This window comes from Ictalurus punctatus, chromosome 13, assembly GCF_001660625.3.
Source record: "Ictalurus punctatus breed USDA103 chromosome 13, Coco_2.0, whole genome shotgun sequence".
NCBI lineage: Eukaryota > Metazoa > Chordata > Actinopteri > Siluriformes > Ictaluridae > Ictalurus > Ictalurus punctatus.
The window spans coordinates 587,501-607,682 of NC_030428.2; the positions used below are offsets into that span (position 1 = coordinate 587,501).

At 40.8% G+C, this 20,182-nt stretch overlaps 2 protein-coding genes across 8 annotated transcripts in view; one reads left to right on the forward strand and one right to left on the reverse strand.

The window, feature by feature from the left end:
- LOC108274276 (uncharacterized) overlaps positions 1–7,196 on the reverse strand; it is a 7,487-nt gene extending 291 nt beyond the window's left edge. Inside the window, exons 1-8 of one of the 4 annotated variants that reach the window (XM_017484354.3) lie at positions 7,049–7,196; positions 6,321–6,669; positions 6,118–6,221; positions 5,822–6,016; positions 4,920–5,097; positions 2,059–4,706; positions 1,733–1,959; positions 1–164 (exon numbers count right to left, since the gene is read on the reverse strand). The exon at positions 1–164 is cut by the window's left edge and continues 291 nt beyond it. In XM_017484354.3, coding sequence (XP_017339843.1) covers positions 92–164; positions 1,733–1,959; positions 2,059–4,706; positions 4,920–5,097; positions 5,822–6,016; positions 6,118–6,221; positions 6,321–6,525 — 3,630 coding nt within the window. In that variant the 5' untranslated portion in view covers positions 6,526–6,669; positions 7,049–7,196 and the 3' untranslated portion in view covers positions 1–91. Of the gene's footprint in view, positions 165–1,732; positions 1,960–2,058; positions 4,707–4,919; positions 5,098–5,821; positions 6,017–6,117; positions 6,222–6,320; positions 6,670–7,035 lie in introns of all 4 variants that reach the window. The other 3 variants (XM_017484355.3, XM_017484356.3, XM_017484353.3) reach the window with 3 other exon arrangements.
- Positions 7,197–7,723: 527 nt separating this feature from the next.
- LOC128628685 (probable phosphatase phospho1) lies at positions 7,724–17,134 on the forward strand. 4 transcript variants are annotated; one of them, XM_053685001.1, is made up of 3 exons: positions 13,792–13,875; positions 14,025–14,186; positions 14,674–17,134. In XM_053685001.1, exon 3 carries the CDS (start codon positions 14,691–14,693, stop codon positions 15,426–15,428), a length of 738 nt encoding a protein of 245 aa, XP_053540976.1. In that variant the 5' UTR covers positions 13,792–13,875; positions 14,025–14,186; positions 14,674–14,690; the 3' UTR covers positions 15,429–17,134. The 4 variants fall into 4 exon arrangements, with proteins under 4 accessions (XP_053540975.1, XP_053540973.1, XP_053540974.1 ...); XM_053685000.1 differs by lacking the exons at positions 13,792–13,875; positions 14,025–14,186 and adding an exon at positions 7,724–8,038; XM_053684998.1 differs by lacking the exon at positions 14,025–14,186 and having other exon boundaries at positions 13,719–13,875.
- The last annotated feature ends 3,048 nt before the right edge of the window (positions 17,135–20,182 follow it).

Consider the following 20,182-nt stretch of genomic DNA (forward strand, 5'->3'; position numbering starts at 1 on the left):
GCTAAACTCATAGAAATAAACATAACAACGTCTCTGAATCATGTTTACATACAGTATATATTATTAATACAAACAGCCATGGAAAGAGCAATTATTCTCCGACTCCTGCTGCCTTCAGTGCATCAATCAAGCGTCTGATGTAGGTAGAGTCAGGATAGCCGTTTCTACAATAAACAGAAGGAAAAACAAAATCAAAACATGGTGTCCATAGTGTACCACTTTAAGACGATGGATCAGAATTTCAGCTTTCACGTCCTCATATTTGCATCTAGACGTGTTAAACAACTTAAAACACCTTTTGGCACCTTTTGTTTGAACCCACTAGTTTTTTCAAGTGATTAAAAATATTAGAACATGTGACTGCCCAGGGATGTCCTGTTTGATGGATTGTTTAAATAATTAATAGCTATGAACATCTACTCTTGGGTTTGAGGCCTAAATTTCGCCTGTGAAGGCCGCATTTGTCGTTAAAAAGGGTAAACCAACACGAAGATGAGAGAGATGTCTATGGGAGAAAAGCAAGCCATTTTGAAGCTGAGAAAAGAGCGAGAAAATCTATAAGAGGCATTGCGTAAACATTGGGCTTAGCCGATAGAACAATCTGGAATGTCCTGAAAAAGAAAAAAACCACTTGTTTACAGAGGAATACACACGGAACGGGTCGGCCATGGATAACAACAGCAGCTGATGACAGAAACATTGTGAGAGCCGGGAAGAAAAACCCACAAACAGTCAGTGACATCACCAACAACCTCCACAGGGCAGGGGTGAAGGTCTCACGATACACTGTTCGAAGGTTTCACAATCCACCGTGCCATGTTCTAAGTTGTTTAACACGTCTAGTTGTAAAGATCAGGAAATGGAAGCTGAAATTCTGATCTATCGTATCTGTCTTTTGATCTCAAACCCAAATGTCTTCAATGTATAGCACAAACAATAGAATTGGCCTTGCGGTTCCAATACTTTCGGAGGAAAAATCTGTATCACATATTTTCTTTAAGTATCTGTCAAGACGGTGGGACTTACTATAATCTATAATATGTGAACTCGTTACACTGTAGTGGCGGCCATCTTGGACAACCAAAATCACAGAAAGCTGGACTCATAATCACAGGTTTGTTTTCACGTAGGAGAATTCCTTCCTAATCGTGGATTGATTGCACAATTCCATACATCACTTTTTATCATGTAGGTTTGTAAAATGGTACGGTCGGCGCCCGGTTCTTCCGTTTGCTGTTCAGTACTGTTTTCCCGTGGTACCAGAATTCATGACATGCCATCATGTTGGAATACCTGCAAACGAGGAGGCGTTCTCGTATAACGAGATTTTTCACCTTGCAGGTCAGGACGAGATGTTTGTGGGTTGGGTTTTTTTTAAATGATGTTCTTAGTGCAAACACAATTAGTTGAGCTCATTACAGAGCTGTGAAAGTCTGGTTTTATATGTCCGTAACCATAGCAACCCTTTAACTGGGATCACAAAAACTAGAAATGTTAAACCAATCACGTTACTTGGGATGAGGTGCACCACGGTTTGGTTGATGTACACCTTTGAACTTGAGGTTCACCAGTTGACAACTGCTGCTCTTTGTCCTTTATATACACTTTATCTCATTTCAGTGCAAAAGCAAAACTAGCAATTAGCCAAAATATGTGCCTAAAACGTTCCTAAAAGCTGACAGAGTCACCACAGTAACCTGTTAGTAAGATATAATAAAGTGGTAATACTCACTTAGATGTGCCTCCTTCTGTCTTAGTTTTATGAGGAATGCTGCCCCAGACCACCCTTCCCTCTCTGCTTCCATAATCGTCTGAAGATCCTGCTCTAACGGTGAAGGTGAGTCCTTTGTGGAAAGCTTTCTCCAGAAGAGGCAGGAGCTTTAAAGTGTCGGTGTTATATGGTAAAAAGGCTTCAAATCTGTTCCCTTTAAAAGGCTCTCCTGGGCAGGGATGATCTTCCTGTGGAAAGACCAGTCCGTGAGTCTGTGGGGAAATTGACTGCAATACACCGTAGGTTATGGTATTATGATTTCTGCAGTATAAAATTATTAGTCTTACCCCTTGAATACCATCAGGTATATCGTAGACAATCCTCAGAGTTGTGTTTCGGTTAAATCCAGGAATTGTTATTGTTGATTCTAGAACAGACATGGTACCTTTGATACCAGACGTAGCACAGGTTTTGCAGTGGTTATGAATTTCTTTGTCGCACCCGGGGCAAAAGTTAAAGCCGCATGCTGCTTGTTTAACAGTGCTGTACTCCGTTTCACACACATAGCATGAAAGAAGGTTCTGATTTCCACTTGCATGGGATGGCAAAACGTCGTTCTTGGGTTCTGAAACACCAGGTGACGTCTGGGAGTCCCTGATGCGGTCCACTGTAATGCCGGGGTTCATTTGCTCAATAAAGGTTTCCTTGCGTTGAGCGGTGGTGCATGTATGGTCTCTGGTATTTTCGCCATCTGCTTCGTCTTTTTCACCTTTAGAGGAGGTTTTTCCGTTCTTGACGTTCATGGTCACACCATCGCCCTGCATCAAGGTCGGATCTTTCTTATCCGATTGTTCCGTCTTTTCTTCTTTCTTCTTGTTCTGGCTCCCGCTTTCATTGTCTCTAGTTTGGTTAGTTAGAACCTGAGGAACCTTTTTTGAGGAATGAGGAACTCCTTGGTCAGATGTTTTGGATAGATCTTTAACGATGATGCCGGTATGTGGTTTCGCTGATGGTGTCCACTGGTCACCAAGTAATTTTAAATCACGGTCAGGTGCTTTGCTGGTATGTAAACTATCTGGGTTGGGAAACTTCTTATTTGCAATATTCGCTTCTTTATGGAAGACCTTTATCATAGTGGTCTCTACCACATCACACAATGGTTTCGGGCCTAGGATCATCACATCACTGGACATTAGGACGACTTTAACCAACTTATAGCGCTGCTTCATTGATGTACACAACTCTAGCAAAGTCTTATCCTTGCTGTCTGACAGTCCAAGCTTGGACAATGGTAGTGTTCTTGCGTCAAAGTCAATTTCTGCTGCAGCAATGAGACTCTTCAAACCGTCGTGACATTCGCTCACCTTTTCTGAATTTACACCTCTTAGACATAACGTCATGTCTTCCCTATCAAATTTTTCTTTAACTTGTAGATCAGATGTCAAATTCTCAATTTCAGTATTATAAACTGACGTAAGATACAGCCACAGTTTAAAAGACAAAACTAAATCCATAGCAACGATTTCCCTTGTCTGAGAAACTTGGCTTATTCCCATTTGTCCGCCAGGTAGATCTACAGTTTCTTCAGCTTTTTTGATCGTGCCACTGAGGCTATTGGACCTTCTCAGGGTTGATCCTAAAGGCATGGTGGGGGAACTTTTGACCCCTTGGTCTCCACTCAAACAAACTGTAGATTTGTTGTCATATGGAAAGTGGCCAAATGTCGACAGGTCACCTTTCGGTTCTTGGATATCCATCTTGCTAGTGCTGGTTTTTGCACTCGCACTACCACGTAAGGTGTTTGGATCCAGACTACTATACAATGATGGGGTGATAAGAGGAAGAGAGCATGGCTGTCCACTATCAGGAAACCTTCTCTCCTTTACATATGGGTCCAGTTTGGGAGCTTCCGATTTGTAAGCGGTTAGATCCTTTATACCACTGTGCATCTCTCTACTGAAATTGGCAGCCATTTTTCGTTCCTTCCCAGGCTCGGTTTGTTTGCTCCTGTACCCTTTACTTGACTGGAGTTCTGTCTCTTGACTTTGGACTTCATTTGTCTCGGAAATTAAGTTTGCCTTATTGAATAATTTGTCATTTATATCCAAAACGGAGTGTGGAGCAGAAGGCTTGTTAGAGACAAAGAGAGAATCTAGACCACTTGGGACATGTCTCTCATGTGAGGATATGTCTTCTTTTGACTTCTCGACTCCTTGACTGGAAAAGGTAAGTTCTGTAGTGGGCGACCAGTCAGTGAAATCTTTCAGTTCCACAGAATAGTGTCTTCTCTTGCTGGAATTCTCACTAGAAATCCCTCTTTGGTTTGTATCTTGGAGGTCCTTCTTTGGCATGAGGTCATGAGAATGCTGAAACGATGGTGGAAGGATGCCCGACGGCACTGATGATGCTGAACTTCCCTGTTTCGAGAACTTGGATTGAGAGGGAGCAAACAGATGCTCCGAGTGGATTTCTTTCTTCATCCCAAACCCTCTCATATCATCAATAAACTGCTTGGCTTCAGATACGTCACTTCTGCTTCCAACCATATACACTTTCCTATCCTCTTCATCGATCATCAGCTGCGGCAGCCTCTTCCGTAGCGACTCCAGAGCATGTGTGAGTTCCGTCTCTGGAAGTCCATGCTCATATACGTACTCCTTGCGTAACTGTGACTCTTTCTGCTGGTACAGATGTGCCAGATCTTGATGGGCCTTTTTAACAGAACGTATCCCATGTTCAGACAGGGCTGTTGTTGGTTTGAGATACAAAGTCGTGATGTCATCACAGTTCACATCCAGAACCTCCACCTTATGCCGCCTGAGGATATTTTGGTACTCCTTGGAGCAGTACTTATGGAGATAACGGAAGATGTCTGAGTCGACATTCAGGGAAAAGTCTTCAAACGAAGTCCCGATATCCGCCGCCGAGTCCCATTTGTCTTCCATTAAAGCCGCTTGTGATGCCTGATCGCTGTAACAACTTGGCAGAGGTAATCCTGTAAAGAAGAAATCATACTGTATAGTGTACAGTGGTGCTTGAAAGTTTGTGAGAATCTTTTTACATTTCTGCAGAAATACGACCTAAATCCTCATCAGATTTTCACACTACATGAGAAACCGCAAAGAAGCGCAAACTCAAGTTACAGTGGCTGTAAAATGATTATTATCAAGCCTGAAGTAATGGATTATAAGTATAGGAACTGGCGTACCTGTTTTCCAGCTTTCACTCTCCAGGTTTAGATCCGACTCTTCACTCAGCACGGTGTGTTTTACTACCCCAGTGTCTTCATTTGCCCCTACGTGGCTGTTTGCAGATTCCTCCAGGGGTGAGTTATACGTCTTTTTGCTTTCTGTCTTTGGTTGTGGTTTATCACCCGAGCTCCGGTCCTGAGTGAATATTATTATAGTGTTACAGCAGTACGGAAAATAATTCTCGATACCGGTAATCATACGGCCACTTTAATGGCTTTCAGGACATCATGACATTCGATTGGATTCAGTTTTATGTGTACAGCACTTTTAACAATGGACGCTGTCCTGAAGCAGCTTTACAGATATATATACTCTCATAATACAGATTTTAAATGTATGAATTTGTCCCTATCTGCTTACAGACATGACATTTTCCATTTTCAGAATGATTGAGAGGAGTCTGGCTGCGTTCACACCGTGTCAGAATGACCATGATTACTAGATGACAACCCAGATGTGCTGCGCAGCACGGTGGTTAAGACTACTTGGAAGGCCGTGTTGGGCCTTGAGCACGGCCTTTACCCCTCAACTGCTCAGATGAATAGATGCAATAAAGATGTAAGTCGCTCTTGATAATACTATATGTTATCACCCTGATGGATAAAATCAAATCCAAGCAACTTCAGATATGAAAAAAAAACAACACAAAGCATTCAGATATGAAGAATATATTCGTGCATAGGAAAATAAAAACAAGAATATATTTTACTCCATGCAGGATTCAATGAGATTTGATTAATAATAATAATGATGATAATAATAATAATAATAACTATAATGACGGGAAATGTATTGAAATGCTGAAAACTCTGTGAAGGGAAATGGCTGTAAAGTGGGAAAGGTGTTCTCGTCGTGATACCTGATTTTCCATGGAACCCAACACCAGGCTGCTGAGCGACTGAACCTCACTGTAGCGCCCTTTCAGAGTGTAGAGGTCTTTCTGGTTGTCAAAAATCAAATGGACACGTGGGAAACGTTTATGCAAAGAAAAAAGAGTGTTTTTTCCTCCCGGGAGCTTCCTGTAGTCCACCACGACCGACATCTTCAGCAGGACCTGAGGAGAGGAATGAAGAACGAGAGAATTAGCATGGTTTCCGTGAAAGAGCGAGAGACGGAATATGAATGAAAATGAGTAAAAGTGAGGAGCGTCGTTACTTTATCCGCATCCACTTCTTCATCAAGGAGACTGATGGTGATGTCATAGCTTTTGTCATTGACTTTAAAAACCTGCTTCCCTGTCTGAGCGAGTCTCGAGGCAACTGTTAAACAGAGAGAGAGTGAGTGAGAGAGAGAGAGAGAGAGAGTCCATCCGTTCTGTTTTATTTACCATTTATGATTAAAAATAAACCAACTCTTACCTTCGCGCTCCTCAAACGTGACGAAGGCTGTACCGGGCATCGTTTTGGAAACGGCGACCGAGCTGACGTCACCTCCGCCATTCTTTTTACGCAGGAAATGGATCTGAAGTTTGTCTACGAGCCGATTCTCAGAACCGTCCATGGGCAGACCGCTCACTCGGATCGTCCTCGCATCGCCGGCCATCCTAAATCGATCGGAGATCATCGTGGGAAAGGAAATCACACGCAGCGCATCATTTCCACCACTGTCTCAGATTATTGCATGAATACTCTACATGGCACCCTGTCCAGGGTGTACGCTGCCTCGTGCCCCATGCTCCCTGGGACAGACTCCAGGTTCCCCGCGACCCTGAAAAGGATAAAGCGGTATAGAAGATGGATGGATGGATGGATGGATGGATGGATGGATGGACTCTACATGATTCGCTGGGAAATTTGGGAAAACATAAGGAGGTGTAAGTACTCTATATAACGACGCCAGATATGTAAATAAACACACTGAAAAACGTCGCTCTTACTCCAACGAAGTTCAATTAAGGCCGAATTCTCAGGTTCAGCTAAACAGGAAACCTCATTAATAATAGAAAAACCTCATTTATTGTCATAACTCAGATATTATATTCATGTGTAAAAGCTACGCAGTGACTTTATACACGTGTATGCATTTGTGTCTTGCATCTGCACATTATTTATTTATATTCAAGTACTTACTTACTTAAAACACTTACTCTCTGCTTTTCTTCCTGATGTTCTCGGATTAATCTCTCTTCTTTTTTTCCCTTTTCTTCTTTTCTCTTAGCAACCAGCTACTACAGCTGCAGCCGTGTTTGTGTGAAAAGGAAAGTGAAAGAACTGGAATAAAGTCGGTGTGACGTCGGACGTTCTGTATTCGCAGAGATGCGGAAATTAAGGGACCGTCTCTAAAGTTACATACGACATTGTTAAACACCATTCTAACTTCAATAACATTTGAAGGGAATGACTTAAAGTCATATAACCCACTGTACAGTGTTCATCTGGGTGTCAGGTATGATGTACACCTTTTAGATTTCTGATATTTAACCCTACAGTGATATGAACCAAAAAAACCTTCACGAATGCATGAAGGGGGTCAAAATACTGAATACTGTACTGGATTGAATGGTTTTTAAACAGCGCTGGTTTATACGCTGATATTTACACCGCAGTTCGAGATTTTGGTTTTATTTCAAGAAAAAAAACAACATTTTGTTACTGTGTGATGAAGCTTGCTATCATGGAAGGAGTCTCCAGTGTCAGCGCATCACACCACCCCAATGATTGTCATTGATTATTTTCCCAGAACCCCATTCGTGTATTGTTGTTTACTGGTTCGTTATCATAGACTACACAATTCATATTTATTGGGTTTGTTGTGTTGCGATGCAGCGAGCTCTTATTTCAGGTTTCCAGCATCTTACTAAAGTATTTACATTTATATTGTAGCTTTATATCATCGGTTTAATTCACGTATTTAATGCAATTCATGTATTTTTGTTTACACATACTATACGAGCCTGTTTTTGACTTCATTGTTATGGTAAAAAGTTCGGCTGCAGTGTTTTAACCAACCGCAAGAGGGAGCACATGCTTCACGCTTCACTCCTGACACGTTTTCAGAGACTTCACACTTTAGACTTTAAACTTTTAAGTGACACATCACAGTTCACACAGTTTACTCAGAACAAGACGTTTAAAAGGTGAGTGGAATTCTTTTATAGAGATCCCAAATCATGTATTAGGTGAAATAGATGTCGGTAACATCGTGCACTTGTGATGAGTGTCTTTCACATGCAGGGATTACTGGTTTATTACTAAACAAAGTACTTTATACACAATCAAGTCACATTTCTTTGTGATATTTCATCAACTCTAGGTGACACTGGCACCAAAAAAAAAAGCTCCCTGAGGTTGTGTGAGAATTAGATGTAGAGAAAAAGAATAAAATGAGAACGCGATGAGTGAATGCTGGCACAGGCCCGATTTGTTTGTTTGTTTGTTTGTTTGTTTGTGTTTTAAATTATATATTATAAATGTCATTAAATGTAACGTCTGCTCAGTTCACAAGGCTGATTGGCGATCAGGAATTGGCGTTCCAAGATGGACGTTAAGGAGCACCAGTTCTTCTGTGTGTAGTCGTGAAAACAGTCATGAAATTGTAACAGCGCCACCTGTAGCACCAGAGAATTCTTACGCAACAGCCAACACGAAACCTCAGACAAGCTTTAGATACATTGTGCCGAGTTCATCTAGAGGACATTTAACCCCATAAATCTTGGAATCGGGGTACAAGGTCGTATCTTTCCGGGAGACTTATCATGAAGGAACTGCTTATTATTACCATGACTGTACTAATTGTGTACATACAGGCGTATTTTTAGCAGCTAACTAGTTTAACTGTTCACACAAAGGCTCGTTTCATTTGAAAGGAATTTGCTTTCCTTGGTTTTTATCTGTTATTTCTTATTTCTCGTCTCATATCTTTTGTTTCACCTTCTGTGACCTTCATGTCGCATTTCTTGTCTTGTCTCATTTATCTCATCTTGTTGATGTCATCTTTTGTATCATCTCCTGTCTCGTTTCTTCTCTCATGTCACGTCTGATCTCTTTTGTCTCATCTTCCATTTCTTGTCTTATTTCTTGATTCGTCTCATTTCCTATCTCGTCTTCCGTGTCCCCTCGTTTGTATTATCTCTCGTCTCTTTTCATTCGGTTCATTCTTTGCCTCATTTGTCTCATCTCTTCTCTCGTCTGATGTCTCATCTCACGTCTCATTTCTTCTCTCATGTCCTTTGTCTCATCTTTCATTTCTTGTCTTGTTTCTTGTTTTATCTCATTTGTCTCATTTTGTATCTCATCTTTGATGTCATCTCATGTTTCCTCATTTCTTGCTTTATATCTTGTTTGATCTCATTTGTCTCATCTCTCGCGCCATGTCCTGTCTCACTTCTTGTATTTGTCCTTGTCTTGTCTCATTTGTATCATCTTTTGCCTCTTTTCATCTTTATTTCACTCTTTGCCTCATTTCATTTGTCTCTTCTCTCATCTAACGTCTCATTTCTTGCCCCCTCATTGGTTTTCTTGTTCTTGTTCTTCTCCATTTGTGCCACAACTTTACGTTTCTACCCGCATTGCACTCATCAACGTTCCGTGTTCCTACAGTAAAGTGCACTTGGTAAGTGAAGGCGACTTGGCAGGTAGGTAACTTGATACAAGGTGCTGATTTGGAGATTGGTTTCAGATTCCTGTATTATTTAAACGCATGTGAGTTCTCACAAGGTGTAGCCCGAGGTTGATTCAGTAGGTTTCAGAGGTAGACAAGGCCACTGGAACATGAGCGCTGGAGTAGGAGAGATGTAGGCATTTGTCAGGGGGGGCTATGGATTTCCATATTTACCCCTGAGTTTAGGGGTAATCGCTGTAACCCTTTAAATTCAGTTTATCTAATTAACACAATGCCATTATACTGATTCTGCTGTGCTGCTGTAAAACTGGAGTCTGGAGAAAGAGCAGGGTTATTTATGTGAACGTTGCAGGATTAAGTGGTACACACACACACACACACACACACACACACACACACAGCTCCAGACTCATGGTGTCCATTTACAGTAACACATGGATGTCTTGTCCTTTAGATTAGACCACTGATTCAGCAACGTCCCCTATTTTTAGTGCGTGTTATGATCTCGATCCTGCACACACACACACACACACACACACACACACACACACACACACACACACACACACACACACACACACACACACTTACACTTGTCTAGCCACACCTACAATTATTTAGACCTGACATGTAGTCCGGGACATGTCTTTTTTTTTCTCCCTCAGTGTGGCCACGTGAATGAACACGTGAACACTTTCCAACTTTTGTGTAATTATTGTCACGAGCTGTGTCTCAAATCGAAATTTATGACCTTACGTTTGCATATATATATATATATATATATATATATATATATATATATATATATATATATATATATATATATATATATATATATATATACTACTAAAACCACTAATTAGAATAAAACAGGAAATTAAAGCATCAGGTAATGTTAATTCTGAAAAGCGGTCTAGGGTAGGGGTAATGCGCGAGTATACGATTTGAGACACAGGTCTGGTTTGTTCAGTCTGGACATTCTGAGGAAAATAAGTGTGTATTTTTTGGGGTTTGATTATGTGAGATATGCTCAGTGATTATTACATTTGTATTCGGATTATATAAGAGTCCATTGTACACGGAGAACATGTACAGGGGCCTGCTGTCAGCACAGCTCAATTACAAACCACCTTTCATCCAGACAAGGTCATCATACCCCCAGGTCATGCACTGAGTGTGTGAGTGTGAGTGTGTGTGTGTGTGTTATATTGTTATGAGAGAAAGACAGAGACATGGGCAGTATCCAAATCCACTCTGTATTCCCTAGGATATAGTGCACTAATCTAACAGTTGTAGTCATGTACACTCATAGTGAAGAGTATCTGTGGCCTGTAGAGCTAGTGAATAGGGAGTGTGCTTTGGGACGCGCTCACAGTGGACTAATGATGTGTGTGTGTGTGTGTGTTTATATTTCTATCTCTCTATCTATCTCTCTGCCTGTTCAATTCAATTCAGTTTTATTTGTATAGCGCTATTTACAATAGACATTGTCTCAAAGCAGCTTTACAGAAATATCAACACGGTGTACAGATATTAAAGGTGTGAATTTATCCCAACTGAGCAAGACACTGAGTGGCGACGGTGGCGAGGAAAAACTCCCTAAGATGTTAAGAGGAGGAAACCTTGAGAGGAACCAGACTCAGAAGGGAACCCATCCTCATCTGGGTAACAACAGATAGTGTGAAAAAATTCATTATTGATTTATATTAAGTCTGTATGGCGTTAGGAGCAGCCGTAGTCCCAGCTGGAATTGGAGTAGATTTGAGCTCCATCCAGAGGCAGAAAGGATCAGGATCTCTAGTATCTCCATAAAATCGTGTGGGGCTCAACAGAAGGACAGAGGAAGAGAAGAGATTATTAGGACTGTGCTTAGCGTAACAGAAAGTCTAGTCAGGGTAGGCTTGAGTAAACAAATACGTTTTAAGCCTAGACTTAAACACTGAGACTGTGTCTGAGTCCCGAACACTAATAGGAAGACTGTTCCATAACTGTGGGGCTCTATAAGAGAAAGCTCTTCCCCCTGCTGTAGCCTTCACTATTCCAGGTACCAACAAATAGCCTGCATCTTTTGATCTAAGTAGGCATGGAGGATCATATAAAACCAAAAGGTCGCTTAGATATTGTGGCGCGAGACCATTTAGTGCTTTATAGGTTAATAAGAGTATTTTATAATTAATGCGAGATTTCACTGGGAGCCAATGCAGTGTGGATAAGATCGGGGTGATGTGGTCGTATCTTCTGGTTCTAGTTAGGACTCTAGCAGCTGCATTCTGGACTAACTGGAGCTTATTTATATTCCTACTGGAACATCCAGACAGTAAGGCATTACAGTAATCTAGTCTAGAGGTGACGAAAGCATGAACTAGTATTTCTGCATCATGTAGTGACAATATGTTTCTTATCTTAGAAATATTTCTGAGATGAAAGAAGACTATCCTAGTAATATTATCTACATGAGCATCAGATGATAGACTGGAGTCAATAATCACTCCAAGGTCTTTAACTGCTGCACATGATGACACAGAAAGACCATCCAGAGTTACTGTGAGATCAGAAAGATTACTTCTAGCCACACGTGGGCCTAGTACAAGTTCTTCTGTCTTATCACAATTACGTAAAAGGAAGTTAGTTAGCATCCAGCCTGTCTATCTATCTATCTATCTGTCTCTGTCTCTCTGCCTGTCTGTCTATCTATCTATCTATCTATCTACCTATCTATCTATCTATCTATCACTCTCTCTCTCTGTCTATCTATCTATCTATCTATCTATCACTCTCTCTGCCTGTCTATCTATCTATCTATCTCTGTCTATCTATCTATCTATCTATCACTCTCTCTCTCTGTCTATCTATCTATCTATCTATCTATCACTCTCTCTCTCTCTGCCTGTCTATCTATCTATCTCTCTCTCTCTATCTATCTATCTATCTATCTATCTATCTATCTATCACTCTCTCTCTCTGCCTGTCTATCTATCTATCTATCTATCTATCTATCTATCTATCTCTGTCTATCTATCTATCTATCTATCTATCTATCACTCTCTCTCTCTGTCTATCTATCTATCTATCACTCTCTCTCTCTCTCTGCCTGTCTATCTATCTATCTCTCTCTATCTATCTATCTATCTATCTATCTATCTATCTATCTATCTATCTATCTATCTCTGTATCTATCTATCTCTCTCTGCCTATCTATCTATCTATCTATCTCTCTCTGCCTATCTATCTATCTATCTATCTATCTATCTATCTATCTATCTATCTATTTCTCTCTATCTATCTATCTATCTATCTATCTATCTATCTATCTATCTATCTATCTATTTCTCTCTGTCTATCTATCTGTCTCTCTATCTATCTATCTATCACTCTCTCTCTCTCTATCTATCTCTCTCTCTGCCTGTCTATCTATCTATCTATCTATCTATCACTCTATCTATCTATCTATCTATCTATCACTCTATCTATCTATCTATCTATCTATCTATCTATCTATCTATCTATCTATCTATCTCTCTGTCTATCTATCTATCTATCTATCTATCTATCTATCTATCTATCACTCTCTCTCTATCTCTCTCTATCTATCTCTCTCTCTGCCTGTCTATCTATCTATCTATCACTCTATCTATCTATCTATCTATCTCTCTCTCTGTCTATCTATCTATCTATCTATCTATCTATCACTCTCTATCTATCTATCTATCTATCACTCTCTCTCTATCTATCTATCTATCTATCTATCACTCTCTCTCTCTCTCTCTATCTATCTATCTATCTATCTCTCTCTCTATCTCTCTGCCTATCTATCTATCTATCTATCTATCTATCTATCTATCACTCTCTCTCTATCTATCTATCTATCTATCTATCACTCTCTCTCTCTATCTATCTATCTATCTATCTCTCTCTCTATCTATCTCTCTGCCTATCTATCTATCTATCTATCTATCTATCTATCACTCTCTCTCTATCTATCTATCTATCTATCACTCTCTCTCTATCTATCTATCTATCACTCTCTCTCTCTATCTATCTATCTATCTCTCTATCTATCTATCTATCTCTCTATCTATCTATCTATCTATCTATCTCTCTCTCTCTCTCTCTCTCTCTCTCTCTCTCTCTCTCTATCTATGTCTCTATCTATCTGTTTTTATCCTCCTGGTCTTCATATGTAAACAAAATCCTCGGCAATGTCAATATTTATGACGTCAGGCGACGCGCTGTCGCGGCCGAGTCTGACGTCATCAGCGTGTCCTGTCCGCCCACTTCTCGCGCTCAGTCCGGTGAGGCAGCGATGTCCCGGAGCTCGCGCGACGCAGCCGAAAACCGCGCGACCTTCAACCGGTACTGTTACTGCTGTTCATATCACTGCCGCTATTCTGTTCTTTCCGGTTTGTTCTAGATTCTTATTTCAGTGTGATATCCTCCTGTCTGTCTCTATCTCTCTCGTTCTCTGTGTGTGTGTGTGTGTGTGTGTGTGTGTGTGTGTTTAGAGGAGGGGTATATTTTCAGTGCACGCGCTGTACAGCAATGCAGGCTTCATTCCGGCGCGCGCTCGCTCTTCCGTTCACAAAGTTCCCAGCAGCGCGCGCAGAGAATCAGAGAATGAGCTCCCAGTAATTTTAGGGGTCCAAGCACGGACGCAGCTGAAACCTGTGATTGTTGTTGTTGTTGTTGTTATTATTATTATCATTATTATTATTATTATTATTATTATTATTATTATTATTATTATTATTTTTATTATTGTCATTATTATTATTTTCAATATCATTATTATTATTATTGTCATTATTATTATTATTATTATTATTATTATTATTATTATTTTGTTACATTTCTTTTTTAAATGTATTGTTAAATATTTTTCTTTTTTAAAATTGTTAACTTGCTTGTCGATATTGATAACTAATATGTGGTCTTTAACGGTGCAAAAGATGTATTTTATGATAAAATTCTGAGGTAAACTTTTATTATTATTATTATTTCATTATTATTTGCGTTCACGCTAATACGCACCAACTAACAACTCGGCAAAGTATATTTCACGTGTTTCAAACCCACACGATGTTCTTATCCAGTTCCTGTCGACGCGCTCTATAGCAATATCCTAATTATTTCTTCCTCCATTTTATTTGGCAGAGAGGAAAACCATCAAGATGGCCGCCCGCTTCCTGTTTTTCTTTGACTTCGACGAGACGCTGATCGCCGAGAACAGCGACGACTCTGTGGTCCGTGCCACGCCGTTAAAAAAGCTCCCCGCGTCCCTGAGCGATAGTTGCCGTCCCGGATTCTTCCTTAAGCACTCACAGAGAATCTTGACGTTCCTGAGCGAGTGCGGCGTCACCGAGGACGCCATCCGGGCGGAAATCGAGCAAATCCCGACCTCTCCGGGCGGAGCGGCGCTTCTCGACTTCCTGCTGGCTCGGGACGACTTCGAGTGCGTCGTCGTCTCGGACGCTAACTCGTACTTTATCGAGACTTGGTTACAGCACCTCGGTGCTCGCAAGCTTTTCGCCAAGGTTTTCACCAACCCGGCAGAATTCGACATCAACGGACGCCTCGTCTTGCGCCCTTTCCACTCCCACACGTGCGCCAAGTGCCCAGAGAACATGTGCAAGCAGGTCGTCCTGAGAGACTACATGAGCGAAAGGGTGATGGAGCGAGGGGAACCGTTCCAAAAGGTGTTTTATATAGGGGACGGAGAAAACGACGTCTGTCCCACGCTAGCGTTGGGACAACACGACACGGTTTTCCCTCGGAGAGGTTTCCCCATGCACAGGATCATTCAGGATCTCTGCAAAACGCAGCCGGGCGTGTATAAACCCTCGCTGATGCCCTGGGAACGAGGTGAAGACGTGGTGGACTTCCTGAAGGAGATCTTGCAGGAGAAATAACCGGCTCGAGCGGAACGAGTGAACGAGTTCGAAAAGAATAAGGCGGAAGGAAGGAGATTAAATGACACACACAGATACCTAATACACACACAAACCAGCAGCTGAGACATGATTAGCCTTGCATGAGCCTCGCCAGAATATAAAAGTTCAGAGTGCGGAAAGAACCAGAAAAAAGGAGGAGTTCTGAGGACGTTAAACCTCCAACAATCAAAGGCTAAAGGCTAATGCAAGGCTAACTTTTATTAATGTCTTCCTGAACTCTATCACACACACACACACACACACACACACACACACACACACACCCACACTCATACTGATAATACACACATGAACACTAATCTATTTAACACAGACGCATTCATACGGAGGCTAGTTCCAAATGCTCATGCACACAGAGGCTAGTCCCTCTCAAGCTAATTCCACTTACACACACACACACACACACACACACACACACACTAGTCTCTTGTGTATGCTAATTATCAGCATGTGTTGTGCTGTTTGTGTAAAAACAAACCATTTTCTAAAAAAATTCACACTAATTAGCGTGTTATATAGCTACTACTATATGATCAGAGCAATTTTTTTAAAACACCATGTAGGCCACGCCCACAAGCACAAACTACAAGTGAATATCACTTGCTAGCGTGAACGTAGGTTTAGAGCCATAATAAACAACCAGACACAGAGTTTTTTTCCTGCTTCCTAATGGATTTTAGTGTGTTTCTGATGGTCTGTAATGGTAGTTTAATGGAATATCCTGTCCCTAATGGTTTCTGATGGTTTGTCTCATTTTATTTTGATGTTAATCATCGACCCATGAAAGATGGCCCTTCTGGGCTGTAGTGGTATTTAATAGTAACCAATAAAACTCCTAATGGAAACCTATAGGAATGTGATGGAAACCTTTAAAGTCCATTATTCGGATGGATTGTAGTGGGGGGTTTTTTCAGACGGGTAACCCTGTCACTACATCAGGAACGAATCACCCGGTGTCTTTCTGTTATAGGAAAATAATCACTAATACTCTCATTTTTTTTCCTTATCTCATTTGTCTCGCATGATTTTATCTCATCCTGTCGTTCCTTGATTTCTTTTTTTTCATCGACCCATCTCAGGTTTCCTTAGCGTGTGTTGTTTTGTCTCGTCGTTCCTCATCTTATCTTGCTTTCCGTCGTATCTTATCTTGTTTTCAGCTGCGCTGGCTTATCCGTCCTCGCGTAGTTTCCGATTTCTTTCCTCGTCTCGTCTTTCCACCCGGACTCCTCATGCCTGATGACTTTGTAAGCAGAATAAACTACAGGTGCTCTTCAAGTCCTCGTGATCCGCTGTGAAACCAAAGTAATTACGTAATAAGAATATATTATTTTTAATCATAACTCAGCACATAAAGTCTAATTATGGATTATGACGTCGTTATGTCAAAGCATGAAAGAACAGTTGTGTGTGTATGAAAAATATTTATCGTATCTTTATCCTATATTGTGTCTTGAATATTGTATTGACCTTCAGGTGAAGGTTTCAATATTAAGCATGACATTTATTGAGGTAGGGGTCTGAGAGGGGGTTTAGTGCCACCTAGTGGTGCTCCACAAAGGTGTATGTGTACATTGGGAACTTAAAAAAGTTTCATTTAGACCTCTCTCTCTCTCTCTCTCTCTCTCTCTCTCTCTCTCTCTCTCTCTCTCTCTCTCTCTCTCTCTCTCTCCCTCCCTCTCTCTCTCGCTCTCTCTCTCCATATTATTACAGAAGTGCTATAAATGATAACACAATCATGTTACACTACGTAGTACACTAACACTCTCTAATTCTAAGGGAACGACCTCACTTTGTGTCATAAACACCACCATCAGTACACTGTGAATATATATTAACATGTTATTATATATGCTAATATATGTTTTTATTTATTATGTGCATGAGATCTTAGCAATGAAAAGGGATAAAAGCCATTAGACAAAAAGGAAATGATTATTATTATTAAATGGAGAGTTTTACTGTATTAACTGATTGTATTTAAAAGGAGAAAAAATGTTCTAAGAATTTATCTTTATTCTACTGATTTATGCAAATAAGAATTAAACATCAAAAGGCAAAAAAAAGTGTGAATCTCATTTGTGACAGCTGTAGATATCAGCTATGTCCAAAGGCAAAGGACAATAAAATCTCTCTCTCTCTCTCTCTCTCTCTCTCTCTCTCTCTCTCTCTCTCTCTCTCTCTCTCTCTCTCTGAACTCATCTGACCTGCTCATGAACAGAAATAGTTTTGGGAACATTTCCACAAACCAATCGCCTGTAACGCGAGAGACGAGAAATACAATGAAACATCCAATTATCTCCTTGGTCAATAGAAAACAGGACAAATCTCTCTAGCTGTGTTCCAGTACTGATTTGAACACCCTTGATGACTTGCCTCTCTGGTTGAGTCCATCTGGCCATCTGATGGACCGTTCCATTACTCCATCAGCTTGAGTGGAGAAACACCTCCCAGCAGCAGAGTCAGCACAGTGTGGGAATTCTGGCTAATCTTTGTCTGGTGGGATGGGTGGGATGGATTGATAGACTGGCACAGCTGGATGGACAGATGAATAAAGAGATGTATAGGTAGATGGATCGATGAAAGAATGGATGGATATGGGGTTGGATGGATGGACAGATGAATAAAGAGAAGTATAGGTAGAGAGATCCATGAAAGAATGGATGGATATGGGCTTGGATGGATGGAGAGATGAACAGAGAAATGTTTAGAGGTATGAGTGGATGAAGGGAGAGATTAATGAGAGGACAGACCGCACTGATAAATGAAGGGACAGATGAACGAATGGATGGAAAGCTGGACATGGACGGATGGATACAGAGATAGGGCGGATATAAAAAGGTCTATGCAGGTTCTCATGGTTTTTGTGAAGTAAATCCAGAAATGAAGATAAAAGCATGTCAGACCGTTCCCCGTCATTCATGTGACCTTGAAACCATCAGAATTCATGAGAAAATCAAATACATGATTATAAGACCCTTTCACTATGGGTGGTGTAGCGGTGTCCAGAGTTAACCGTTCAGCATCAAAATCACGTCCAACGCTAAGTAGCATACAGAAATATAAATCATCTGAGCCTGGAGGATTTCTATGAAGCTTTTGTAGTTGCACCTTACTGGCATACCCATGGTCTGTGAGGAGCTGAAAAAAAACATCTACAGGATCTTATTGATTAAGAAACTTACCAGGAGATTGGTATAAATGAATATCAAAGGTCATGGAATAACAATCAATACGTGAGAATATTTGGCACCACAGGGACATTTCCACGGTCAGGATGAGCTTCTAAAGTTAATGACAGGACAAGGAAAAAACATATTACATATTTGTGGAGGGTACAGGTCACGCCTTGCATGTGACAAACAATCTGCTGTATTCTGAAGACGTCTGGACTATGGAGTAGCGTGACAAGACGGAAGACATTTCTCACAAATAAGCAGGGTGGATTTGGCGGCCCCTAGGCCAAAAAATAGGGATATTTAAAATGTCCAGTTTACGTTATTTACCATGAATAATTTAAATGGCTTCTTGGGGCCCAAAGCGATTGCCTACTTTTGCATAGTACTAAGTCCTCCCCGGCAACTTAAAACATCCAAGCCTGTGTAAATTTCTAAAAGATACCGTACGCCTGGTGCCAAAACAACACAACTAATAATACAAAGACCATCACATCTACTGTGAAGCATGGTGGTGGCAGCATCGTGCTTTGGGGCTCTTCAGCTTGCACTGGAGCGCTAGTCGAGATTAGTAAGATAACTACTAGCTCCAAATATCAAGCTTTTTCAAATCAAATTTTGGCTCAGAAGGTTGGAGGAATTTCACCTTCCATCTTGATAACGACCCAAAGCATACACCCAAGACTTCAGAAAGTCTCTGGATGGTCCAAAAGCCAGACCTCCATGCCAGACAAAACATGGAAAGCTGAGATAGAGACTTACTGCTGTAATAAATGCAAAAGGTATTCCCACATTAATGTATTAGTATTAATTGGGAGAGGTGTAAACACTTATGCAACCGGCGTACTGTAGATTTGTGCGTTTCATTTCATTTGGCTAATAATTGTGGGTTTGTTTTTCTCTGGTTTCAAGGCCGCTGATCTTCATTTTACAGAAGGAGAAATCAGATGATTTATATTTCTGTATGCTACTTAGATTGAAATCACTTTCAATTAGTGAGCTGTAGATGGAGCTGCCAGAACACTATTAGTGTGTGTGTGTGTGTGTGTGTGTGTGAGTGTGTGTGTGTGTGTGTGAGGGAGAGAGAGGGAGAGAGAGAAAGCCTGAAGGACCCTTTGGCAGGCATTTAGGGGCAAAAAGAAAGTAACCGCTCCAGAACTCCATCAATCCCCATTAGAGCTTCTGTCCATCTCTTTCTCCCTCCGTCTCTCTCACACTCACTTCCCTCTCACTATGAATGGCAGAACTCCTCTCCACACTAAAAAATGCTTAACACTGGTTAGACAGCGTATCTCAACGGACAGCAGTGATGATCCTAAGACACATATATACAGAAGAAAAAATATATGCATGTATCCCAAATTACCCAGTCACTGCATGTACTCCCAATAGCAACAGATAACCTTAAATCCAACAGTAACAGTTTAAATGAATGGGTGTTTACTTTTTTTTATCACCCGAACACACAAGTATTAAACACACAGTGCGTTTTTCTCTCACAGGACATCATCATAGCCAATCATTACAAAGTGTACAGAA

What these genes read in the sequence shown, in the direction of transcription:
- LOC128628685 (XM_053684998.1), top strand. Translation starts at nt 13,722, where the DNA reads ATGTCAATATTTATGACGTCAGGCGACGCGCTGTCGCGGCCGAGTCTG. An exon ending in AACCGCGCGACCTTCAACCG is followed by an intron (nt 13,876 to 14,673) that starts GTACTGTTACTG and finishes TTTATTTGGCAG; the next exon opens with AGAGGAAAACCATCAAGATG.